Source organism: Falco punctatus (genome assembly GCF_963210335.1).
Source record: "Falco punctatus genome assembly, chromosome: 4".
NCBI lineage: Eukaryota > Metazoa > Chordata > Aves > Falconiformes > Falconidae > Falco > Falco punctatus.
In genome coordinates, this window is record NC_137583.1 from 99,389,799 (window position 1) to 99,416,714 (window position 26,916).

General features: G+C 38.1%; 1 protein-coding gene across 2 annotated transcripts in view; it reads right to left on the reverse strand.

The window, feature by feature from the left end:
• DNAJC13 (DnaJ heat shock protein family (Hsp40) member C13) overlaps positions 1 to 26,916 on the reverse strand; it is a 55,504-nt gene that overhangs the window by 25,691 nt on the left and 2,897 nt on the right. The window contains exons 2-26 of one of the 2 annotated variants that reach the window (XM_080387159.1): positions 22,544 to 22,624; positions 19,252 to 19,327; positions 18,610 to 18,759; positions 18,246 to 18,287; positions 16,934 to 17,134; positions 15,635 to 15,841; positions 15,452 to 15,547; positions 15,206 to 15,297; positions 14,241 to 14,407; positions 14,062 to 14,141; positions 13,811 to 13,980; positions 12,859 to 12,958; positions 12,506 to 12,613; positions 11,789 to 11,944; positions 10,979 to 11,035; positions 9,592 to 9,713; positions 8,314 to 8,389; positions 7,203 to 7,298; positions 6,910 to 7,053; positions 5,714 to 5,728; positions 5,119 to 5,201; positions 3,841 to 3,994; positions 1,578 to 1,681; positions 1,345 to 1,504; positions 254 to 316 (exon numbers count right to left, since the gene is read on the reverse strand). In XM_080387159.1, the coding sequence (XP_080243285.1) occupies positions 254 to 316; positions 1,345 to 1,504; positions 1,578 to 1,681; positions 3,841 to 3,994; positions 5,119 to 5,201; positions 5,714 to 5,728; positions 6,910 to 7,053; positions 7,203 to 7,298; positions 8,314 to 8,389; positions 9,592 to 9,713; positions 10,979 to 11,035; positions 11,789 to 11,944; positions 12,506 to 12,613; positions 12,859 to 12,958; positions 13,811 to 13,980; positions 14,062 to 14,141; positions 14,241 to 14,407; positions 15,206 to 15,297; positions 15,452 to 15,547; positions 15,635 to 15,841; positions 16,934 to 17,134; positions 18,246 to 18,287; positions 18,610 to 18,759; positions 19,252 to 19,327; positions 22,544 to 22,611 (2,787 nt within the window). In that variant the 5' untranslated portion in view covers positions 22,612 to 22,624. The remainder of the gene's footprint in view (positions 1 to 253; positions 317 to 1,344; positions 1,505 to 1,577; positions 1,682 to 3,840; positions 3,995 to 5,118; positions 5,202 to 5,713; positions 5,729 to 6,909; positions 7,054 to 7,202; positions 7,299 to 8,313; positions 8,390 to 9,591; positions 9,714 to 10,978; positions 11,036 to 11,788; positions 11,945 to 12,505; positions 12,614 to 12,858; positions 12,959 to 13,810; positions 13,981 to 14,061; positions 14,142 to 14,240; positions 14,408 to 15,205; positions 15,298 to 15,451; positions 15,548 to 15,634; positions 15,842 to 16,933; positions 17,135 to 18,245; positions 18,288 to 18,609; positions 18,760 to 19,251; positions 19,328 to 22,543; positions 22,625 to 26,916) is intronic. The other variant, XM_080387160.1, reaches the window with a different exon arrangement.

Below are 26,916 nucleotides of genomic sequence, written 5' to 3' on the forward strand. Positions count from 1 at the left end.
GTCTATAAGAAAAATCAAGTCATTCTCTAAAGTAACTAGAATGGTACCATCACCACAGTATCTATGGGTTTCCTTCAGTCTTCTCACCAGTGAGTAACAGCCACCACATCCCAGAGAGCCGTATCTAACATTGTTTTTAAGACTTTATCAAGACTTGAATTTTTGCTCAATTTAACCCTGAAAGACTAGTTCAAGCCATTTTATACAGTGGAAAGACTGATCAACTACTGTTATGGGTGCATGTCCACTTTACCTTATTAAGGATCAGCTTGTTGAGAAACAGTATCAATCTGTCCCGCTCAAGTCTGTCAGTGCACTGTTACAGCAGAAGAGAACAGATTAGTATTTGATAGTGTATTAGAAGTTACCTTCAAAAGTCAACCGAGTTGACCCTGTAAAGACTCATTTACTTTTTTCATGCCCCAGATAAAACTGCAGACTATTAAGTGTCCAGTTTCATGCACACCTAATAAATGTAGCTTTCTGCCACTGAGAAGGAAAACCCTCATTACTCCCAATCCCCTTTGTTGCTCTGGGTCTGACACTTAAAACTTACTTTTCTGCCAAGTCTATTGCTCTAAAGGGTGAGTGTTTGAATCCCCCAGTGATCCAGTTCACACAAATACGAGAGAAAAAGAGAATGCTTTCAGCCAGCAGACTGAATGCATCATTGATGATATGTCCCTGGTGAGACGATCAAGACTCGAGGCAAAATAACAAGAGACTGCATGGGTTCAGCTTCACTTAAAACAGCCATATCTAAAACCCATATTGATGTGCATGAAGAATCCCTTCTTCAGACTGCATGGAAATGTATTTTTGCAAGCTGTATCAGTTGTCAGACAAAACTTAGCAGACACTTAATAGGCAAAAGCAGTTACCACCAAAAACCTAATCCATCATATGTGCCCACCCAAGGCTACCATTTCATTAGGTCTGGGGCTGTTGTGACTGCTCTTGAAATCAGTATTTTGAAATAATGTGACATGGAACAAGGTTCTCTTAAAAAGCTTTATACTTCTGCATTTTTCAAAAGCATAAGATTAATACCACAATGTTCTTTCATACTATTTCTGTACAACCCGAAAAGCTGTTAAGGTCAACAAAATGCAGATCTAGACATTACTTTGAAATACCTTTAAGATCAGCAATTTTTTTAGTAAAAATTCAACTGAATTAAGGGGAGATACTAGGAACACTTGGTGACAGCATGGAAAAATATTTATTATGCAGCTTCAATCATGTAAAAGTAAAACCTGTGTTTCACAGCAACCAGAAGGATCTAAAGATGTTGGACTAGCAGTATTTTAACTACCATATCAAGTAATTTTAAATAATTCTTACCCTTTCTAACATGCCAACAATGTATTTAGTATCAGAAAATGGTCCTATTTCTTCATGACATCTTCCATAAACAATTGCCAATGCTTGCAGACATAAGCACTTCATATTTACTTTTGGGGTAAGCAAGAAACGATGGTAGAGTTCATTGAAGAATTCATAACTAAGAAAGAGATGAGAGTTTAGAGAAGAAAACTGGAACCTTGGGAATGAGATAGATTTTAATAATGTCTCACGATTTTTTGATTGCTCCACTCTCTTCAGTTTCATCTTCTTCTAGTAGCAATCTTAGATAATAATCTCCTATTTTTATTTCCTCAGAAAGGCACTCATATTTTACCTGTAACACAGAACAAGTTATTTAATAGTAAATATTGTTTCTCCTTCATTAAGCTCTTGTTTACTTCCTTGCATCCATAAACTCAGCAAGGTTAGCAACCCCTTCTACTGTTTGAGGAAGACTGAAATCTGCAAGTTTGCTGTTAAAGAAACACACCTCTACAAAATGCGTGCCATAAACTATTGTTGGTCCCCAGAACGAAGTAATTCTCATCTTTCTGAAATCTCAGCTTCCAGCCTTTAACTAACTTACTTCTAACGACAGCTGGTTTTACAAACTACACTTGGATAATACATGGTGTATTCAGTGACTCACACTTTAATAAGTAGTTATTCCATTGCAAGGTACTCCAAAGTTACTACAAGCATGAAACACAAGCATGACTTAATTACTAGTTACACTTGCTATTATACTGTGTAATTGAAGCCTAGAGGCATCAGTACATACACACCAAGAAACTGAAGTGAATTTGCACAATGAGAGCCATCATTAACTTCAGAGCAACTACATTAGATTTAACCGCATGCCTCAGTGCCCAGTGGTTTTAAGCATTTGGCAAGCAACTCATTTAGAGGTACCTCTAACAGCACAAAAGCCACACTTCACAGTTTGTTTTCTTATCTCTAGTTTGCAGGCCACTGTCATGAGGCCACGTAAGTTATCTACAGATTTGACCACAGCACACGATACAAAGATATCCCCACTAACCAGTATACTTTCAGACCAATCTCAAGCTACCATCCTGCTTGGCAAAGTGACAGGTTCCACAGCTGACAGTGAAGCCTTTGTCACCACACTACATAGTTCAAATACTTACAGCATAGCCTGATAAAGTATTCGTTTAAAATATTTAAAAGCAAATCTTTGAGACAGCAGCTGCCCAAAGCCCAGATGACAGAAGGTCCCTCAAACCAGTCCCAAAGTATCCTGGGCTGTAACTCCAAGAATCCTAGTGACAGATCCCAGCAGTATAAGTCACAGAGCATCACAAAGTGCAGGTGAGAAGCCCACGTTACTGAGTTTCAAATCTGTACTTTTGATTTCGTGCCAGTTAGCATCTCTAAAGTACAGAGACAGAGCAGACACTGTGGTGCCCAGAAGTTCTGTACAGGCCTGACCCATACCTAAAGACGACTTTGAAAGATAGATGCCAGTGCAAAAAACACTAATCCAAACTCAAATTTAGCTAATTACTGCATCAAGTAAGTAGTAATCTGTAGCTGAGACACAGCCAATTAAAATAAAGTAGTTTTCTCCTAAAGCATTAACCCCATGTCTTGTAATTCTTCAATTTGCCAGTCAACTGAAAATTCAGCAAAAGCAGCAGTTTACTCATTTCACTACTATTCCTCTGCTCAAGTTTCAGCTAGAAAGCTGTACTGTGACAAGGGTGGCATTAGTAACACCTAAGAATACCTTAACAGTTGAATTCAAGTGTGGGCTTGCTTTGCATTAGCATTACACGTTAATTAGAACTGTGTGGAACCATAACAATACTGGAGATAAACCTTTCCTGTACTCTGCTCTTATCAGCATATCACTCAAATATCTTGCAAGTTGTTTTGAGAAAGCCAATTGGGACCATACCAATTGTTTTGCAGAAGCCTGGAAGGCTACTCTGATTTTAGATACTGCTGTTCCTAGAATGTGAAAACAGAATCCTCAATCAGTAATCTACAGAGCAGCATTGTTTTAGCCACATAATCTATTCGTGGTTTGGCACCCCCAATATTTGACAGCCTTATGATCACTGAGACATGACGGAAATAAAGACAATGAACTTGTTATCGGGAAGTTACTTGTGGAACTAACCAAAACAAGTCTCATAAAACACAATTCAAGAACAAGTATGACTTATCCTGACAACAACGTAAACCCAACTTCTCTTTTTATCTTAATACAAGAATGTATCAAGGGTTCTGATCAATGTTTAATTTCCACAGTGTCATGTCAGTTGAAGAGAGTTCAGTTTTGCAGAGTGACACTGGACAACAGTACCTGTTCACAGCCTCAAGCTTTAGCAGTTTGTTCCCTAAAGAACCCTAGCTTGCAGTCAATTATTGTCAACACAAGATTCACTCACGTAGTTAAGGGACAGAAAAGTGACATTTGAACTAGACATTTTACATATGCAGTTTTTCCTACAGTGGGTCATTTACCTCAAACTCCTGATGGTTCCATGAGATAACATTAGCACTACCAAGTTCTCTGTCGATATTAAATGCTCTCATCTCAGACTCAAGAGTATCTCTCAGTTCTTCCCGTGTTTTGAAGTTCCAAATCAAGTTCGATCTAGCATGATCCTGAAGAAATCTAAGAAGGGAGTTACATAGCTTAAACCCCTCAAAACATTTTCTGAAAGGCAGACAAGACTCAGCTGGCAAGCTACAGAAGATTCTCATTAGTGGACCTTAATTAGAAGGCACTGAGTAGTGGTCTCTAGTTTGTTACGTAATTATGTTTGTTCACTTGTATAGTATTTCCAGTCATGGAGGTCAGCCTAGATTAAAGTATGCCTGTTGTCATCCCTTTTAGCTCAATTTGTTATCTGCATACAGTTTATGACCAGGAGACATGCAAGCTATTTGTTATATCTGCCAGTAAGGGCCTCAAGGGCACAATAACCCAGGGCAGCAGACAGGCCCATACCATGCGTATGCTTTCAACAAAAAAAGTAGTTCATACAGGAAAATAGAATTTGACATCTCAAGTGTCACAAGACAGCCAGTGGACAATCTTCAGTAGAAGTTACAAAACAGCCTTTGGATCCACAGAGTGGCTGAGAGCAGCACTTTAATACTGGAAGTTTAGGAGCGTGCAAGTCTTCCTTTCTTACAACACTTGTGCAGAATGGACTGTATTTGACCTTTAGAAACATTAAGCACCAAATCAAACAGCTGAAGCTCAAGGAATTTCCTCAAGCTTCCTTTCAGAGTTTGTTGAATAGTCAAGCTTTAATTAGTCCATTTACCTTAAGACACCTAACCAAAGTAAAGTGATAGTAACTTTTTTCAAATGGAAACTTACAGTTGTAAGTTGTAAACTTTGACAGTTGTAAGAACTCACAGGCAAGCCAGCTGCATTTAGTAGCTTACAGGCTGATGCACCAACACACTACAATAATTTTCAGTGCTACTTTGCTTAGCCTCCAACATCATGCAGATCTGCACCTGTAGTTTCTTATTCACTCTTCCTTTTGAGTCAAGGGAAAAAAGGATGTATTTTGATAACATTTGAGAAAATTTCCAAATCCCCCCCCTTTCCTAAACACAAGCTAAATCCTTAAGAACACCTTAGGATTTAATTTTTCCCAAGTTCCTATTATGAAGCACTTGCATTGTTTCAAGGCAGGCAGAAATTGGAATCAAGCCACAGCAACTCAGAAGATACTAACAAAAATCATAACCCCATCAGCCACATTATTCTTAATATTTTACCTGTAATAGAAGAGATCCCAGTTTGCTTCTATTTTTATCCTTTGGCGTCGTTTCCTTAATATCACTGGCTTTTGAATAATGTTCTGCAAAAGAGCCGAATTTAGGAAGACAGTAGAAACATATTCCCCATTTTCCCCTTTTAAAATAAAAAGCTGGAGCTTTCTACTGCTTCAAAAGCCACACTAAGTTAAGCCTCATTAAGGTGGTCTCCTTTCTAGCAAGCAGTAGCAATACACTTTCACAAGTGTTATTTATGCCAAGTTAAATCATGCCAGAATGACTTGTTAAACAGCTGAAAGTTTCTAAGTTAGAAGCAAGTTATCCCTGAGGAAAACTTAGTTCCCAATACCATAAGCACTCATCAGCTCCAAAGCTGATGGAAGAGGGGAATCCCACAAAACAAGAATGCTTTGCTCTTGAAAGGAACTAGCTATAGATCAAGTCGCAGAAATTAGTCACAAACTTGACTTGCCCACCGAAAGGTTCCCTAGTATGATCAAGCATGAAATCAGTGTTATACTCTACATAAGGTATCACATGCAAGCAGAAGTCTAAGCAACATAATGCACACAAGTGGCAGAGAATACAGACTCACCATATTGTTTCTGTCCTGATTGTGATTGAGAGTTGGAAGAAAAAGAAAAGGTACGTTTAACAAGCCACAGCCACTGAAGTAATTCAAAGTGTTAACACCAAACTTGCTACTATCTTTTCCAAGCTACACTTGCATACATTTACTCTGAAATTTAACAGCTCAGAACTCCAGACTGACAAATTATTGTTTAAACTCAGTATTTAGACAAGATATTTAAAGTGCAATTTGCTCTTCCACCACTGTTTTCTCCATTTCTCCATTAATATTTTGTTTTGATCCTAGTTCATTGTTATTCCAGAAATACTACCTGTCAATATTCTGCACCACAGGCTACAAACTTGAGGTAGATTTTACCAAGTTCAGGTTTCCTTAAATTAAAGCTTATTGCTATATCAGATCAAGCACAAAGACAGACATTTCCAACACCCTTGCATTGCTCTTTTCATCCTTCCTTGCATATATAATAATTTCATTTCCAGAACACACAAAACAACTTTTAGTCTCCTGACTAAGCTTGAAGGGAAACAGCTCATAATTCAAAAAGTTTGTCAAACTGAACGCAACAATAAAATCAGCAGAAAAAGGAGACCAACAGTAAGAACTCAAGCAGTGCTTGGGCTATCCTATTATAATATCAGATCAAGCCAGTCACTTGTCACTCCTGTCTTAACCGTGGTTTCATGTATAGTCTTATGTTGCAATTTAAGTACTGAGAGACCTGTATTAAAGGTAATACTAAGCTTCTTCAAGCACGTTCCATAGCTAAAAATCGAGCTAGCACAAAGTACATAATTTTGGGTGCAAAGAGCATTCATAGTTTCTTCCAGATGTAGTTTAAAAACTGGTTTTGCCATATTTCAAGGAATTTGCTATTCTTCTGTATAATTATCTTGGAAGAAATACACATAAGCTGCAGTCCAGTTTGATAAGGTTGGCTAAACCAAGAACAAGCTAAAGGTTAATGCATATACTGAAGGAATCCATTTGCCTGCTTTACATCCTCCCTGGAATTCATTTCTAGCTCAAGATGAAGAGTGGTAAGAGGTAGAGAGTTTGCAAAAAGGAAGCAGAACTATGAAGTTTCTCACATTTCTACACTTTATTGTTGTCAAACTTGCCTCTAATTTCATGGGAGTTGTAGGTGTTCCTCTCTACACTTAGTCAAGTTGCTGTAACAAAGTTCCAAATACTTTTACCTCTTTTTGAGCTATGCCCATTCTGTCTCTCCAGTGCATCAAGACTAGATCCACCTTCTCTTTGGCAAATTTCTCAACTTCCTTTGCAGCTTTTCCAGCCAGTCTCTGCCACTCCGGTACTTTATTAAACTTGCCATACTGATCCTGCAGAACAGATCTTATCAGTTATTTGCAGTTGCAGGTCTATCATATCGGATGCAGGTCAATGCAACAGTTAAGTGTCTGTTTTTAGAAAAGTCACTAAAACTGTGCATCTGTACAATGGAAGAGGTAAGACAGCAGCATTTACTCACACTTGCAATTTTTAAGTTATCTCTAACATGCATCCTATCAGCATCTTTTTCAGGAACAGGATCAGCACTGTCAAGGTATGCCAGCAAACCTGGTGGCTAGAAACATTTAAAACCAGTGTAAACACACATGTGGTTAATTTAACAGAAAACGTCATATTACATAACAAGTTCATTTCTTTAAATTAGCGATTTCAAAAAAGAATTTATATTCTACTCTAAAGCAAGTATATAAAGCCACCACAGCTTTTTGCTTTTATTTGTGAAATGTCACCATACTCGAAAGAACCCTTCAACAGAGGTACATGATTAGCTTCCATACAGCAGAGCTCTTGCCTATATCCCATTTCTTAAAGGAGCACTTAATGAAGCTAAGGACTGCAGGGAGAAGAGTTGATCCCGCAACAACATTGAGAGGGATGAATACTGTAATACTAGAATCTGTCCATATCTGATATGGACCAAATGTTGCATGTGACATTAGAGATGAGATAGTCTCATTTTACTAAGCCTTCCAGAAGATAGTAACCAAGATCAGGCCAGTTCACTCTGCTAAAAGTGAACTACCATTTTTAATGTAAAAGTTGGTATTTCTCCAGATCTAATAAATCCTTACAACACTATCTGAGCTAGTTTCACTCAAGTAACTTAAGCAAGAATCTTTCAGGAGGCTGTAAGGGTGAAAGAACAGAAGAACTATCAGCCAATATATAAATTTAACTACAATATAAGCAGTTGGACAAGCATGGAAGTGGAGACAGAACTGTGGCCTTAAGTTTCTAATGCTTAGTGCCAGTAAAAAATCATGTTTGTCTCCCACGTTTTTGTCCTTTTAACAAAAAAAGCAATCAGACACCTTATTTTTAAGTTTTGTGTCATACACTATTTTTCAAAGTAGCAGGAAAGTAACAGAGTACTTTAAGAATTCAAGATGTTTTCTACTAGCCATCAGCATCCTTTAAACAGCAGATGCCAACCTGGTGATTTTCCAGGCTAGCCTTCCCCCTTGGATGGAAAAGGGGTTAGTGTTGCTATATAGACTACCCCAAGTTTCCCAATACTGCAGGCTCTCCACTTTTATTCTTTCCCTACTCTGTATCCCATTTTTACTCACCAAAATACGTTTCAACAAATTCATAGCAGTTTTGTTCTCAGCTGTCCAGAGGCCAACCAAATGTCTACTTAACTGCCTGAAAAAAGCCATTGAAATCAATAAACTGCAGGTTAGTATTTTAAACAGCTTGTTAAACCACTAAACTGACACCCTTACCATGCTGGTGAAATGAAGATGAGCAAGAGCTTCATGCTCTTGAGTGAGTAAGAGCAAAAAGCATTATGTTGTTCCAGTTCAAGTATATGCTTAGCATGCTTTACAGTGTGCCCTTAGGAAGTTCCAGTGAAGTTAGTGGAACAGTAGCAGTACATGCTTTTTGATCTAGACCTCAAAAGAACACTTGAGCAATAGAGCAGAAAATAATCATCAAATAATCAAATGAGAGTTTATCCAGTGAATCTTAAGTTAAGGTTAAAGGGTCTAGAAGCCATCAAGAACTGTTAACTGCCCTACTTGAAGCTCTTAACACCCATTATTGGCCATGAAAACCTATTTGGGAGCCTGCCTTCTACACCAACTGACATTTTTTGCCAGAATTTGTCACTACAGTTCTACTACACTGAACTGAAGCATTGCTTACAAACAGCTCATAAGTAGTAGCTCCAAACAGAACTAGTATGACAGAAGGCTTCACACTAGCTCCCCCTTGGACGACAGTGGCAACAAGTTCCATTTGCCACTACATTGCTTCGCAACTCTTTAGGCACTTCAGGAACATGCACCCAGACCTTCTATAATCTTGTATTTCAGTGGAAATAATTGAATTATCACTCATCCTCCCCAGTATACACTCAGGCCCGCTACCAAAACTCAAGTTTTACAGACTGCTAAATTCAGGGAATGATTTCTGCACGAGGAGACTTCTCTCTGGCAGGTTGAATGAGTCTAACTGCATGCAAGATGCCAAAGGTGTGTAAACCAGGATTTATACAGTTGTAAAATACAAGTTAAACCTTTATACACGTTCCAGACATTCTACTTGCCTTTTCTTTCCCTGAATGTTTTCAGACAACAATAAAAAACTAAACTTGAGCCTTTAACGAATAACCAACCCATGACCCATTCTGGAAAAAAAAAATTAAAAACCAAAAATCAAACGTTTATTAAGTGGCTGCAGTCTCAGCTGAAGCTTGCTCTCCTTAAACATACCAGCTGCTGAAAAAAGTATTTTCCTGAAGAACTTCAGGTTTTCTTCCCTGATCTCCTGCTGTTTCTAATGTTAGCTAGGCCATTACTTAAGACTTTTTAAACATGATATAGCAAGTGACACAGACATACCTATTTGTAAGCATCCTCTGATCTGTGCTTATTGTAAACATAGCAGTGTGCAAATGACGAGGTAAGGCACCTTCACTGAGGGCAAGATCTTGCATTTTGGTAGCAATCCCTTTGTCTCCTTCCTTTGGAAACAGGGCAAGATGATTACTAAAGAAAGAATCTTAGTTAAGCTGCTTTTACCTTAAGTCTACAGTTCCAAGGCCTTCCTGACTATCAGTTATGTCAGCTAATATCCAAAAGCCAGACACTATAGTATGACACGCTTGAAGTGCCAGTTCTGAACAGCAACTGATCAAAGTTGTAGTAAAGCCACAGACCTGACAATCTGTAGTTATATCTGAGGACAGTAATTGGACAGGATAAGATGTAAGCCTCTCATCACAGATCAGGAGGTTGGTTGTACAATTACAAGTACCACTTCTATACTGTTTAACCCTAATTTGCAATTGCAGAGAACGACAGCCACAAGTAACTGCTTGTTGCTTGTCAAGTGTAACCATTTAAGAATAACTGTTTAAACAGCCACATGGATAAGATTGTCACTCGGTTGAGATACATTAGTTGCAATACGTAATTAAGAAAAAGCTTTCCCTGCATTTTTACTTGCCCATGTCCCACCATAGTTCAAGTGACAGGTGTTAAACAGCATAGAAACTTTTAGCTAACGTTATCAGTTATATCAATGGAAACTTGAAGAGTTATGATACCTCTATTTCAAGTGTTCATTCACTTCCATTCCAAGAAAGTACCAGATGCATTTCAAATGCATGAGCCATTGTGATACACAATGAGGCACTAAGTTAAGCCCTGAATTTCAACACAGGAAGTGTCAAGAGTCAGTTAGCAAGGTCACCCTGCAACAATCATGAGCAGCCTTTTAGTACAGACTTAGCCCATAGATCATGTGGTATGAAAACTAACAAAGCCAAATCATCCTTTGCTGAAGCAGAAAGAGCAAGAACAGGCACTGACATCACTAGTCTGCTCTGGGACTGTACCACCTGTTAATTCCAGTGCCATTCTGTCTGGCAATGCATCCCAGGAAATACGGCCTCTCCTCAAGAGACCCTCTTTAACATGCAGGAGAAGTCTGGTGGCTCTGAAGCATGTGACTGAGCTACATACAACACCAACAGCCACCTCTTGACTGCAGTATGAAAACACACACTACCTAATGTCCCAACTCACATGCCTTCCAAACCCCCAAGTGGAAGATAAAGCGAATTGCTGTATTAAATCACACACAATTAAGCCAGTGTTCTGTTCCTCCCCCCAACCCCCTGCAAGAAGCTAATATAACAAACAACTTCTGGTAAGTAACTGCAGGTCTGAAATAGACAATACATATTTTAATAGGCTAGCCCAGATAACACTGATAAAGTCTCACCTCTATTATTGCCTTCATTACTAAACCTGCTCCTTTGACAATTGCCATGGAAGGGTGCTAAAATAGAACATTGACAAATAGTTACCCAAGTGCAAAATCTGAGGATTAGATCATCTGTGATTCAGTTTCCTTAATGCATTTTACATGGCTGTTCTACCTCCAGTTTTGGGCAAAAGGTTAGTATTCCAGTTTTGTGAAAGCTAGCACCAGGAAGAGCTCCTACCGTATGCCTGTCAACAAGAATCTCTCATGCGACTATCAGATGGACTTCTTGGCACTGAACAGCAGTAAATACCAAAGAAGCTGGTATAATGCTGGGAAAACTGACAAGCTGATTCTAAACAAGGAGCTTGCCGTTTTTAGAGAAAATTAGCATTTGCATCTTAGCTAAAAATCCTAGAACTCTTACAGGTTTACTAATGAAGAGGATGTTACTCTTGTTTTGCAACCCTTTCAACTCTCATTTACTGTGAAAGAAATAAAAAGGCAGCAAATGCTCCCAATGAGAGAAAAATCTGTGCATCTGCTCAATCTAGCTTAATATTTAACTGGTATTTTAAAATGTTTCTAGAAACACGTCTTAGGCAGTCTATTCTACAATTTGGCATATCATTCACTATAGAATAACCATCTCAATCTGATATATGAAGATAAGGCAACAGGTCACTAAAAAACTGACCAAGGTAGAAAAGGTTTACACACATTAACCAGCTGAACAGTAGACAAATTTGTCATTCAGGAGAACAAGCAAGTTCATGCTCACTGACTACCTAAGGCCTCTAAGAATAACAACAAATTATGAAATCTTACCTGAAAGAGCTTAAATAGCGTTCTTCCATTAGATGCCACCATTTCCAACAACATGTCAAACTGCTGCCCCTCAGTAGTCTCACTATATGGAGCACATAGGGCAAATGTCAGGAAGTCCAGAAGCGAACTAATTACTAGGGCACCTGTCCCATGATCCTGAAATTAGGAAGACAGGTATGTAATACAGATACAGTGTTTCTCTCCTGCCCAACAGTATTCATGTAAGTTTTATTCAGTACTCATGATGCTGAAGGTGCTCTTCCCTGTCATACCACGAAATACTCTGCAAAGAAAAATTACAAGCTTACAATATGCCATTACTCTGAGTATGGCAATACTCTGGTAAAGTACTGGCTCCTAGAGCGTATTGGAGACTATATATATTGGAGACCTCATATAGTGGTGTGCTGCAAATTACTTTTTCTGGTTTTAATCCCCTAAGTACCAGTTTACACTATCCTTTTGGCTAAAAGGACCTGGTTTCCATGTTAAACATGACAACTTTTGTTGCATGACACGTTCTGCAGCATAGACAGCTACATTCTAACCTGTCAAGATCCAAAGGTGTTTAGAACAAACCTCAGTGCCAGACACAGCTCTATTTTCTGCACTTCAATTACAGGTACAAATACATTCAATGATATATCCAAGTATGACAGCAGTGTTTCCATAGCAATTTGGAAAAGCACTTGAAGCTGTTTTCAAAATTTGACTTACCACATGGGAATTGAATTTCTCCAGGAGGTTTTCTAGAAACTTCTTTGAAGAAAGAAGGGAAGCTTTGTTCAGCTGCTCCTGCCTCAAGTCATAGTCATCATGCATGGGCTGTAAAAAAGAAGTATTCAGTATGTAGTCACATTTCAACCTTGAGCTCATAACAGCCGTAGTCCAAAAGCCACGCTCTGAACCCATAAAAAGCACATCCTACTTAAAATTCAGTAGGAAATCACTGTACCATAGGTTATTTCATGTCTGAGCACACTGCAAGTTGAAAGACAGTCCCTACTTCTACATCTTTCAGTAGATTGAAGTTCATCCCAAAGTTGCAGAATCTGCAATTTAATACTTACACACATAAGAGCACAAAGCATGTCAATAGAGGCATGAGTTACTCCATCATTGTTCCTTTTGAGGGCTTTTACAACCTTCACTCCTAATCGTTCTCGAAATCTTTTGAAAGGAAAGGAAAAGATTAGAGGAAACAGAAATCTTAGTTTTAAGATAAAAGTCCAACCAAGACCAAAACTGACCTGCTCCCACTGCATTTGACAAGCCAGGACCTTGACATCTACATATATATGAGATTCCTTGGTAGGAAAACACTAATATTGACTTCACTGTTAACAACGTGCAAAGAGCATGCTCACCAAAACAAAGATATTTCTGTAGTTACGTGATAGTGATAATATAGGACACTATTCACAGAGAAACAGAACTTCATAAAGGTCTCAGACTAAGTACATGTGTTACTCTTCACATCATTCAGTTGCCCCATAGTCTACAATGAAAAATTCTTTGGAGTATTTCTGGTTTTCAGGAGATCATCAGGCAATTTTTCTGCTTTCTTATGTCGTCCAATTAAGACACAAACTCCAAGTAGCCTGTACTTACTGTAGGAGTTCAAGTCTGCTTCCTAACATCACATTTTATCTTGTATTGAACTCAGGATAGTAATGGCATCAACATTCTTTAAGAACGAAGAACCACCTACTTCTAAAATGCACCTTCATCTGTCCTTGAAGTTTTTCCACTAGGAAAAACATTAAACCATTTTTGACTCAAGGCAGAGAGTATGCAGCAAAGGATAGCTTTACATACTAATAATCATTTGGGATTTTCAACTTGTGTTAAAGCCTGATGACAGCCTCATACTACTAGAAGCAAACAAACATGTACAGATTCTTCTAGGCTTTTTCAAAAGTGAGGCTTAACTCCCAATTCTCAGTTTTAAAAATAAGACATCAAAAGCATAAGAGTTGTTTTCACCTACTACTTCCAAGCTTGAAGAGACTTCTCACTTACTTTGGAAGCTGAGTAAAGGCAAGGAAGCCCGCTTTTGAAGCCACTAGTCGTCTTACTGCTTGGAATTGGCTTTCAAGCTCTGCATTAGATGCTGCAATATCTCCCTCTTGTGAAAGCAATGCTGTTATGGCATTATTAATTAGTTTCTCCTTGTTTTCTGAGAACAGACCCTGGGGTTAAGAAATAACAATTATTAATACCTTTATGGATTAACAACATCTTAAGAGGATGGACACAGGACTTATTCTTACATCTTGTGTAACTGCATGTAGTACCCCGCTGTATGTAATGTTAGCATTGAACCTGAACACAGCATCTGCAAAGTTACCATCTGGAAGAAGACATAATAGAAGTTAAGTGCACAGTACCTGACTAAATATCTGGATGCTTTAAAGAATACTATAAAACCAGGTAATATGCGTTAGCTTACTTGGAGGAGCAGCCAAAAACCTCAGATGAAGGCTCTCTACTTCTTCATCTACAGGCATACTAAGCAATCCCCAGCGCTGGCCTTTGTGTGTGGAGGTCATTTTCACACAAACATCTCTATTACCAGAAGCTCTCACTCCATCTAACAAGCTAGCCAGGAGAGAATCTCTAGGTTGGGAGAAGGAAATACAAATATAATTTAAAGCAATGCCAGAGAATCAAGGTAAGAAAAACAGGCAAAAAAAAATTCAAATACAGAAAGAAAGACAGCAATACTTGGAATCTCTTACCAAGACTAGTGCAAATAGCTACACCTCTGGAAGAAATCATTAACTTTCAAGCGTTCCTTTAGTCACTGTAAGACTAGAGCTGCCTTACACCCAGTATAGTCAGCTGCAGCCTTCCACTAAAGGGATCAACTCTAGATTATCTGTTAATGAGTTACAAATGTTGCAAGCCACTTCATCCCTCTGCCTTCTGCAAAACCTCACTTGGCAGGATTAGACTATGTTACAACTGCAAGTGCACTCAGGGACTATTCAGTTGGTTGTTTTAAATAGAATCAACTAAGGCTATCCCAAGCAGACAGCGCAGCTCAAAGGATTTACAGCCTTCACATTTCTGTATCACTTACATTGTGCTTTCTTTCCTTGTGTCAGATATACTGCTTAACCAAGTTCAACATACACAGAACAACACTGCTTAGGAGAAATGGGCTGCATCTAACTGTTCAACACCCTTACATATTCATCAGAAAACTTCTGGATGGATTTCCTTAAGTTGGGATGAAGGTAAATGGAAGAGATTTAGATCCCTACAAATCTTGATTTTTAAGTAGCAGATCACTAGAATAGCAAGGCTTTGAGTTAACACTTACAAGGGTCAGAGTTTATGGAAGCTGAGAGAACAGAAGCACTACAATGCCAACTTCCATCTGAATTTATAACCCACAGGAGCTCCAGTTACCTTTCTGTTGAAGAGTATTTCCGAATTTGTCCTTTGATAAATTCAATGGTAAAAAGCTGAGGATTTTCATAGTCGCATACTATTGCAAATACCTAAAAGAAAGAAATAAGGGTCACATTCACGAAGTGGAGTTATTTATCTAGCCTACAAATTAAGGCCATCTTTTGTATACTATCAAAAGCCTGCTATTATCATCTTAGTACCACTTCTTCCAATAGAAACTGTAAAAGAAAGGCTGCTCCTTACCTCACATAAAGGTTTCAAAGTTGCAATGTTATAAGTAGCTGGATCCCGCTCAACTAAGCAAGCTTCTGTAAGAGCTAGTACTCTTTTCACAGGTTCCTTAAAGAAGAAAAAGAAAAGGCATGTTAGGAAAGAGAGTACTTAGCACTTAAGAGGAACCAAGTAGGTCTAGTTCAATACCCTTACCAAGTGTCTAGGTGTTATTTTTTGAACAACAAACTCTGCTAAAGATGTTACAGATTCATCATTGCTGTATTTTCCAAAGCGTAGATTCAAGTACTGCTCAAATTCTAGGGATTCTTTCCTTATCCGCAGCGAGATACCTATGAAGTTGCCAGCATGCTCTATTGCACTTTTGATAATTTCCTCCCTCTGCTCAGATGCAAACAGGTGCTGCAAATTTTGACAAGAAAAAAAGCAGGTGAAAAATATGGTATATCTCAAGAAATCAGTTCCATAAATAATCCTCCACTATATACCCTACAGCAGACAATCGACCCAACAGCAGCCAATCTTCCCAGCAGCTGGGCGTGACTTTGATAAGTGCATGGTATAAAGAGAGGAGCTAATTATTACACAAGAGATCCCCTATTAGTTCACATTTACCTTTTGGGGAAAAAAATATCTATAGCAGCTACTCCTGCTGCCATTAAAGGTCTGCACGACCTGCCTGTCCACCCCTGGCAACAGAACCTGACAGCCTGGCAGGAATGAGGAGCCAGGAACCACAGTGGTAGCCCTAGCTGCTGTCTCTAAGGGCTGCTATCCAGCCCGGCTAGGCAAGGTTAGGACAGATCTAGAGGATCCATTATATATTGCTAGTTTTATGCAAGAGAAAAGCATGCTGCAGTATGTAAGACATGGAAACCCTGATCTAGAGAACACAGTCCTATCTTGTTCATAGTGACAGAGATAGCTGTATTTACATTGGTAACTGTAAGTTAATTCCTGTAAGAATTACTATGCTGCTTGCAGTGTAGCACACAGAAACCCTTTTAAGATTGAAACCAGCATTACACCACAGTATTTCCCAAGCAAAGCTGCTGAGTATCAGATCACAGGCCTAAAAAGAAAACATCACCATTGATCAATATATTTCTGCATAAAATCCCTCCATTAGTCAAATAGATTAGCAACACTACCTGTCACTTTTGTAGCTTTGAGAAATGCCAGGAAACTCCCATGTTCACATTACATTCTTATTCACTATCCCATATAAATAACTAGGCATTTTATGCTCAGTAGTTTTTAAACATGCAATAAGCAAAAAAACCAAAAACACCCTAACACATTGCTCTCAAAAGTTTTTAAAACCTCTTTTTTTACAGGAAATTAGTTAAAACTTGTCCACAAGCCTTGAGGCTCCACAGCTGAGTTCCAAAGACATGCATACTTGTATGTTCAAATTATGCTGAATCCTCATTATTAAATATGCAGCTTAAACATCCTAAGCACCTTACCAAGACATTTTGGTTTAGTACTCACCAATCTACTAAATCCTCCGTAGAGGATACAGAAGCCTCCCTGATAGCCAGCAATATCAACAAAGCCTTCAATGTTTCTGTAGTCATAGGAGCACAGGACTTTATTTGTTGCAGGATCAATTTGGTCAATACCTCCAGGAGTCACTTCCAGAATCACAGGTTTCCTTGAATCACTCCAGTGATGTTTATAGCAGTTATACCTCTGCAGAGAGAGCTACTTTTAGACATCTACACACACTCCTTTACTACACAGCAATAGCTCTTTTCCCATCTAGTAAGCAGTGTGGGTGTAAAGTTCAAAAAAATTAAATCATTTTCCTTAATGCTCCTATCTATGTTAAGAACACTACGAATCAAAGGAAAGTAGCTGTCAACTGACAAGGAAGTTATCGCTTAAACAATCCATTCTGAAGTGAGAACAGCAATCCCAAAACAGCCACTCCAAAAGGGAATAAGTTTCTTCCACTGCAGAAGATTGTCTACTCACAGACTACACGTGCTGTGGTTAGACAAGGAAATAGCTATTGCATCAGATACTGTTACTCAGCTAATCAAACTAAAGTAAACCTATCACTACAGTGCAAATTTTTCATCTCCTGCAGTCATACTCCATTACAAATACCGACAATGAAACCACCAAAAGTTAGAGATCTATTCTAAACTACAGCAAGGCAAAAGGGACCCCCATATTCCAGCAACATTACTAGACTCATCAATTAAGATTTATTCTATACAATGCTTCAAGTTACGTTAAGTGCTATCCTCTGTGACCAGAAGACATAACACCAAATATAAAGTCCAGCTCTGTCTGCTTTGCTTGTTACCATATTACCAAGATACATTAAATGGCAATCTTGTCTTTAATTTGTCCTACAGAAATCCTCCTGGAAAACAATATTCCCACATCAAGTGTTCAAGATGTTACAGAGAAAACTATTTAGTTAGAAAGTGAAGTGCTGGAAGTAGTAAACATTGAATAATGAATGAAAACTTATGTTTTTCTTCTTTCTTCTCTCCAAGTAAGAGCTCCACAAGGCAAAGGCCTTTATTTGAGAGTAACATTCAGAGTATTCAAGTGTACCACCATAAGGCTCAGGTCAAATGAAGAAAACTCAAAATATTCCACTGTTGAAAAGGTTCCCATTGTTTAACAAACTTCTATTTTTTTTTTTTCAAAGCAAGACTTCAGATTCAAATTTACAACAGCTATTTTAGGTAGTATATTTAGCATAATATACATGAACAAAGTAGAAGTTTAGGTCTTTAGATCATTTCATTAAACTGCACATGATGCAGACAAGCCAGACACTTACCCGTCCTGTGATTTTTCCTTCTGAGAAGTCTGTCCTGAATCTCTGTTTTTTAAAAAAGTTAACCATGAGTGAATGCAAATATGATAGCAAATCCATGCAGGAAGTCTATGTTTAAGCTGACCCTGTTTTAAGAAACTCAAACTAAGCCTCCTTGAAAGCTCACCACTCCACTGCAGTTTAATATATTCAGGATTTCTAATTTTACTCAATATTTAAGAATCATACACTAGTTGCTGCAACTGACACTAGATCAAGTCATTAAGATAACAGCCTAAGACAACTTGCTTTCATACTTTTTATATAAGGAAAAAAAACTTATTAAGCTACCACAAAATGTAATGATAGCCAAGAAAAAAATTCTTACCAGTGCCTCTGTAAGGAGTTCTGTTCTGTGCTCTGTGGAAAACTTAAGTGTTTCAGACTTTTTTCCACTCCCTTTGCGAAAAGTGAGACTAAATTCTGTTCCTTGTCCTTTTCCAACAGGAGAAATGCTACAGATATCTCCATAAGGCCACTAGACAATTGAAAGTAATTAGGTTATACTGTTAGTAATTTTAAAGCTACATCTCATCTACTCAAAACCCCTTAGTACCTGTAACAACTGAGTTACTGTAATGAGACAATAGCTAGCAGTCTACGTGACAGCCTTAGCCTGAACTTCCTATTTGATACTCTGCAAAGTAAATAAACGTCCCAGCTCCCTTCAGGGACATAGCCTTACAGTGATCAAACTTAGCCCCATTCATTCGGAACAGCACACCCAGAAGCAAACTACTACTTATTAGCCAATAAAGACAAACTGCCTAGAAGTACAAAACCCACTGGATATTCATAGAGTTAGTAAAGGCAACACCAGCTTTCTGTTATGTGTACTTTTGTAACTGCTGCCATACCTTCTGGCTTTGCCAAGATCTTGTCAGACTAGATAGCTTCTAAAGACTGAATACCACTGTTCACTCTGAATAATGAACTTAAGTCAGAAACCAACTTTAAAGATGGTAGTTACCTGATTTGTAACTTCTAGTGTGTTGGGATTGTATGTGGTGATGGCATGGGTTCCAACTGAAAAGACTCGTTTATATCTAGAATACAGAAGAGAGTTAGTTTCTCCAGAAGTCACAAAAAATCCCCACTGAACTGCAAAAATTATATTAAGAGGCTATATAGAACTTATTGGTAGGAAATCGATATAGTTTTCTTTGGGTTTAGTTTGCAATTTGCCCTTTTAATACGTTAAGCTCCTCTTCTCTATATATCAATAAAAGGGACATACAAGTTAAATACTACTAAATATATTTCTTCACACATAACTTTTCCCTACCATTTTCCATTATTACTCAAATTAGTCCAAGTTCAAACTCATCTGGGCCAGTAATGGCTTATCTAGGAATTAAGAAGTGCTTATTTTCTTCAAAACTTAGAAAAATCTGTACTATTGAAGTGACCTGCCACCTTAAATTTGTTTAATCTGTTTGAAAAACCTATTTGTTTTTCCATGTAGTTAAATTTTCTTTATTTAGGATGCAGATCAAGAAGTAATAGTAATGATGCATAACATTTGAAGTTACTCTGGCTGCTAATAATTCCACTACATTCAGCTTGTCAAACAATGCTCTAGTTCTTTGGTCAGAGGATTTTGTTATGATCTAAATCAACTGCTTCCTCTCCTCATGTTACACAATTTCGGTAGGTATTCTTGTTTATGCTGTGCTAAAGAACTTTTCACAAGTAATAAAGCACTTTATTACTTGCATAAGGTTTTGTTTACTCACTTAACATACTACAGAGCTTCACAGTGCTTTGTGGCAGAATAAGGATCTGCCATGATCGCACACAATTGAAGAACATCTGCCAAACATTACAGCCCCTTCTTTTTCTTCCCTCATGCTCAAGCCAGCACTTCAATATCTAAGAAGCATATTTATTATCCAGCATTCTTAATATGTGATGCAACAAGGAAAGCAAGAAAGAACAGCAGATTTACTGAGTTACCATTTCCTTCATCTTGTCTCCCTAGGCAACTTCAGAAAATCCAAGTCTTGTTGCGTGAACAGAGGAGACTACCAAGTCAGTTCTTAGATGCAGCCTAAACATATTCTTGCCCAGAACTTCACCTTTAAATATGTAAGAAGGTATTTATACCTCCAGGCCTTGAAGATTCTACTGTTAATTATCTCAAATTACACTGAAGTACAGTCTAACGCCAGGCTGTTTTAAGAAGAATATGAAGGAAATGTGCTCTTCCTAGTAAAAAGGCTATTATTGCCTATTCACTAGTTTCTCTGAAGCACTGTAGAAGTCAAAAGTTACATTTTTTTTTAAATCAATATGAACCTGCTAGCCAAGTTTTATACCATCACACTTAAGAGAAGGACAGTGTTCATTAATTTTACAGAACTACAGACTGACACTGGAGCATTATCATCTGCACTACTAGAAAATACTTCTCATTTTCTGCCATGTACCCAGCCCTCATTCAGCAGTGTGATAAATCATACAAATATTCAAAGTGATTCAGGCTGGCTTAGCACTACACATTAAGATCCTGCTTTTTATGTTGTCCGCAGATTATACTGAGAATGTGTAACTATGATCTGAGTGGAATTAGAAATTCTTATATATACGTATAGGAATATATAGAAGGTTACTACAAGCCATGTGAGCTTCTGCTGCAACACAAGACAACTACTCACTAGATATGCCTTTCCCCTCATTATGTGAAAAGTGCCATTGAGTTTTTAAACTAAGCCTCCGATTTAGTCTTTAGACTTAGTCTGAAGTTCTGCAAGACTTCACAGTTTATCAGAATGTTACCATCAGACTTCAAGTTCATACTACTCTAACTTCAGCAGCTTGCATCACATAGGAACAGGCTCTTTAATGGAAGGCATTGGGCAAAAGAAGAAATCAGAGTTTATGTATTTGATTTTCACCAGGTAGCTCATATCACATGCACGCTAGATTTGCACATATGCCTTAGAAACTTCAGATAGAGGCACCCGGTATTGTCTGCTGGGCAACAGAAGGATTAAAAGGGACAAACAGTTTTAATGTTATACCCCACATCACTACTCTTACCATTACTAAAGGAAACATTTTATTTACCCATGCCCACACTAATTCAAATGCATGGATCTTAACTCAGGTAAGAATCTACACAAGTATTAGCTACAATTCTAATGAGGTAAAATTAAATATTAAGCTATTTATTTCAGGTCAATCAAGAATCTGTCTGGGCAGAGGAAAGATTGTCCTCAAACAACTGCTCAGTCTAGTCTGGACTCTGAACTACCCAGGGCTTTAATTTTTGCTTACACACAAAGGCAAGAAGCTTTTTGATTAGACACTGAAACAATCTCATAGTTCTTCACAGAACAATCGAGAAAGATCTGTGGCTGCCACTCCCTGCAATCCCATCCTCCTTTCCTTCCCAGCATTCCCAGTCTTTGATAGGAAGAATTCATTAAGTATCTATCAGCATACAGCCAACAAAGAGCACCAGTTTCAACTTACTGGACAAACAGATTTAGACATCACCTCTTACTAAAATAAAGCAGTAGTCATGCTCCTGAGTTGTAGAAAACATACCCTCTTTGTTCTGTTGATGTTTAGGTAGCAAGGAAAAATCCCAGTTCCACAGTGCTACTATGCATGTGAGAAGGAACAATGGATAAGGATACCAAAGAAATTCCTATGAAGCCTTAAAATTATGCGTAACAGCTGATTTCAAACACTGTGTGACAGATGCCAGTTATGATAATTTAATGGATAGTTTTATTAGAAGTTCCCTAAATTTTGCAGTCAGAAGCATCACTGAAAATTCATTTTTAGATCCAAGACCCCCATTAGGGATGAAGTTTATTTCTATTAACAGAAGTCTTTAAAATCTCAGTAGTTTAATAGATAATCTATTAGACAACATGTTAAGTGTATGTGTGAACTAGCAAGCCTCATCTATTAAAGTCTGTAAGACACTACTCCTCCAAGACCCTGTTCTGAGAAGCATTTCCACTTCGAAACTGGTGCTTTATATATTAGTTCAAGAGACTGAGAAGCTATGTCAGGTGGCCCATTTCTGAGCTACACTGAAGTGTGGGAACATGTGCAGGGGAAGGCTAAAATTAAGTGTTTAAATCCAAATTGGTTCTAGTGTAGGTACATTCTGTTCAGAGATTGAGCATCAGGAGCCTTTAGTTCAATTTTCATCCATCAATACATGAACTACGCAGTTAAATCCAATAATGGAGAAGAGTCATGTCTCACACGTTAAAAAAAATGCCAAACTTGAAACTACTTACTTTCCCCTCCATGAATGTTTTGTTGTGTAGAAACAAGCAAGATCTCTGTTTTCTCTGATTATATTCATTCTGTGCCAAGACCTGAAAACAAAAGAGACATCCTGTTAGTACCCACGATTTTCATTTAAAACCAAAGTTCACTAATCATCAATATGCTTCAAGACAGAAAGACTTCGTTTTTAAACATTCAAGTCATTGCTTGGTCAATTCCACACAAAATAATATTAGGAATACTTAGGTTTATCAAGCAATGCACAGACTAAGTTGCACATGGAGTTCAACATGAAATTGTTTCCCCACTGATTTTGTTACACTAGTTACTCTAACAGTACCAGGTTACAGTGATTTACACCCCATTATTTGCCATATTATTTCAATCACACTATTTTTGCTGCACCTTCGCACATTCAGATTCAATTAAATTCTATATCCTTTCAAGAATGCTTAACTCCTGGAAATTGTGTAATATTCTGAAATATGTGTAATAAAAAAAACTGAGTACCCTGACTCCACAACTCCAGCTAAGCCATATTCCTATTGCAATTTTTAAATACACAGCAAGGAAAAACCTGGACACATGTAACAGGTTATTTTCCAGTCTGAGATGGAATCTGAAGTTGAGAAGTTTACTTACTAGCTAAGAATTATGGCTGAAGAGCTAAGTACCCTTTCTCTACTTTAAAAGCTTAAGGAATCCCACCAATAACATCCTGACATGCCTATTTCACACACGAATACCTATTCTCTAAGAATTTAGTGAAACTTGCCCTTAACTGCCTGACTAGATCACTGCTTTAGGAGCTCTAAGTTCCAAGGAATGCTCCTGAACACTACACACAACCTTCCATGAGTAAAACGGATGCATGTTGAGTTGCTTTTCCTTTTCACTTTGCTTTATTACATATACAAGGCACTTAAGTAGACATACCCTGACTAAGCTGCAAGAGCAAAGCTGTCACTCAAGCTTACTGCTACAGCATTGGTTTTATTTCAGAATGTGTCAAAACAAGTTCCCCTGTTCTTGACTGCAGACTGGTACTACTCTCAGGTTCACACCCTTAACGTGGTAGCATCCCCAAAACACCACACACAAACTAATGTGCAAGAATTCATATTCATAGCTTGCCTGAAGCAACACTAAAGTAATCCAATCCCGGTCAGCACCCCACTAAAAGTTAGACCACAACTCCAGTTATCTTTTTACATTCAGCTAACCACTTGGTTTGGCAAAGGAAGATCTCTCATTTTAGGACGGATGACCTGTAACATTAGCTCATTGCTAATTTCTACCCTCTGCAACTTCAGGCTATTTTCTTTCTGGGCAGAGACTGTAGCAGTTATGTAGTCACAAACATGAAGAATGGATAGCCTGACTGAAATGAACTTGAGAATTCCTTCCCTCGGGTGAAAAACCAGCACAACCATCACTACCTACTGAAAAGAACTTGTGGTACTGCCTCTGGGGAAAAAAAAAAAAAAAAAAAGAAAAAAGCAGTATTTACGTATTTCAATGACTCAATCTTTGAGTCAGGTTTTCAGAGTTAATATCCCACTGACTTGTGACAAGCTAAATTCTCTAAATCCGGTTTTTGGAAATAAAATTTCATGAGGGTAAGATATCCAACAGCATTATTCCTGAAGTTCTCCATTTTGCTCAGTTTAAGAACTATATTGTATTATTATTGCCACAGATAAACATCAGAACAGTACACTGTTCAAACTACACAGATCTTACTGTATAGTAGGAAGCTTTAGATCTGATGTGTTTTAAAGTTATTTTTCAGAATGAAGAGCCAGATACTGTCACAGCACTCTCCAAACCAGCCGGCTGCAACAAGGTCTTTTACCATCTCATATCAACACACTCTTCATGCCAGTCCCTCTGCTGCCTTCTCCCTATCTCGCTTCATCCAGGGCCTGCTCTCTCTTCTCTTGCTTCTTCCTCAGCTGCTCTCTCTTCATTGTCTCTCAACCACTTAACAGAACCAGCCACAGCTGCACCTCATCTACATCAGCCAACCCACAGCTGTATACTACCAATGTTAACTAACCCAGCTTCATTCCTCTACAAGATACTCAATCTTCATACCTCCCTTTTTAAGCCATTTTCTTGACATTGACTAATGTATTAATAAAAATAAAAGGCTTATAAGACTAGTCCACTAAGTTTTGGATTATAAGATCTATTTATCTGTAATTCCAGTTTCACCAATACCAGTCCTCTGACCAGCTCTATTAAATCTCCCAGACCTGAACACCACCTGCTTTAGAGTATTTAAAGCAGGATGTTTTCACACTTGCAAACGCCTTAACAATACTGAACCAAGAAACACTCATTTATGAACTACTAGCAGCTTCCATTAATTTTAGCACCACTATCTACGATTCAGATTACTGACACATGAAGTATTGTACATGCAGTGGAACTGACAAATTCACCACAATGCTTTTCTGTTTAGATTAAAACTACTAAAGTCACTAAGCTTTGATGCTTTACTCACTGTGCTTCTGGACAGTGATTGTAACTATCTCTCCCACTGAGAAGACTAGCACAGAGGCAATACATGCCAAAACCTAATAACAATTAATTCTTGTACACATCTTCCTGCAGTTTAACAGAGAACAAAGCTAACAATAGCCTAGTATTCTGAGCTGCTATGTTGAAGTCCAGCAATCATTTTTCAGTTGTCTTTGGTTCTGCAGCAAGAGCAAGATAAAATAAAATAGTTCATGACAAAGACATTTTAGAAGAAACCAAGAAGTTACCTTCCTTCACTCATTCTGGCAGAATCAATGTGGCATCACTTCTACTATACTCTCTACAGTATGATACACTGTAATTTTATTACCTGACACAGTGCAACCATTGACTTTGCAGAGCACATCAGGTTTTATGATTAATCAAGTTTAGCCATATTGCCAGTGTAAGCTATAGCAGCCTGCTTAGTCCTATCAATTTCCGAAAACAATAGAACATTATTGTCACTTTTACATCTTCTTCCTGTATTAAGAAAACATTTTGTGAAGTCAGTGAAGTTTTTAAAATTGAGTTATATTCTTTATTTCACTCATAAAAGTATCCAGAATAAGACCCCAATTTTTATTATCATCTTAGTGTCCTGAGGTAACAATAGAAAATAACTTCAGATGTTATTTCAAACATTTTGCAGCACAACCATTGGATATCCCCATACTCACGACTCTCAAAGGCTTAATACTAGAGAAACACCTGTTTCAGTTGTTCTACTTCCATTGCAGTAGAGGCAACAAGTACTTTGAAAGGAGCAGTTTATGGACATGTTTCATCTGGTTGAGAGAGAGTGCAAGCATGCTGAATGCAAAGTAGTCAAGTAATCTGAAGTTCCTGCAAGCAAAACATTGTCTACAATTCACAACTTCTATTGGGAGCTTAACTAAAGCACTCCCCTAATACCTGGATATTTTAATTAGCTTTTTCATAGACAGAAGTTCAGCAATACTCTCCAATTTGGTTCATGTGGTACCGTAAGCAGCAGTGAAACAACTTTTTGGGGAAAGAGTTGAAACCACATTTTCTACTTACCACATGTGCTACACATACCAGAAGTGGCAACCCCTAAAATTAAAGGGCCTGAACTACTGCCAGGACTCCCCCTCCCTCAGAGCTTAAGCTACCTGAATAGGTATATTATACAAGCTGTGTTCAACTTGCATTCACTTTTCTGGGATTTCACTTTCTTCAGACAAAATTATCATGTGGGAAAACAGAAGCTATTTCAGGAAACAGAAACAAGTCAGTCTCAAACTAACACTTCCAGAGTTAGAAACAAAGCTGTGACCTTGGAGGCATCAAGCCAACAGGCATAGCTGTAATTATTTAAACTAAGGGACACTTATGTATAAAGTCAGAAGTCTGAACATGGGTTCAAAGTTTAGAGCAGAATTCAGTTTGACTTTTTTTCCTGATCATATTATTCCTCTACAATTACAAAGCTTCCGTATGTTTCACAGAAGGTTTGCCTTATGCTACAGTAGCACTTCAGAGCCCCACATAGGATTATTATTCTCTTCCACTAGGGGAGGAGGAAGAGAAATGCTGATTAGAAACAGAGATTTCTTGTGGGAAAGAGGAAGAGAAATGCCGATAAACTCACATTTCTTTTCTTTAAAAAAATCTTATGCTAGCAAGGTTAAAATACAAGGTAAAGTTCCTGGAAAGTCTATACTACACAGAGACAGACACTCAGATCAAGCTCAAGTGTGTCTTTTCTGAGAGAGCAAAGCCATACCAGTAAGATAAAACCAGGGACCAACTGGAAAGAGAGTAAAGCACTGAAAAAAGCCCCAAGGTTCTGTTAATCTGTGGTTCTACATACCTACCTTTCAGCTTAGAG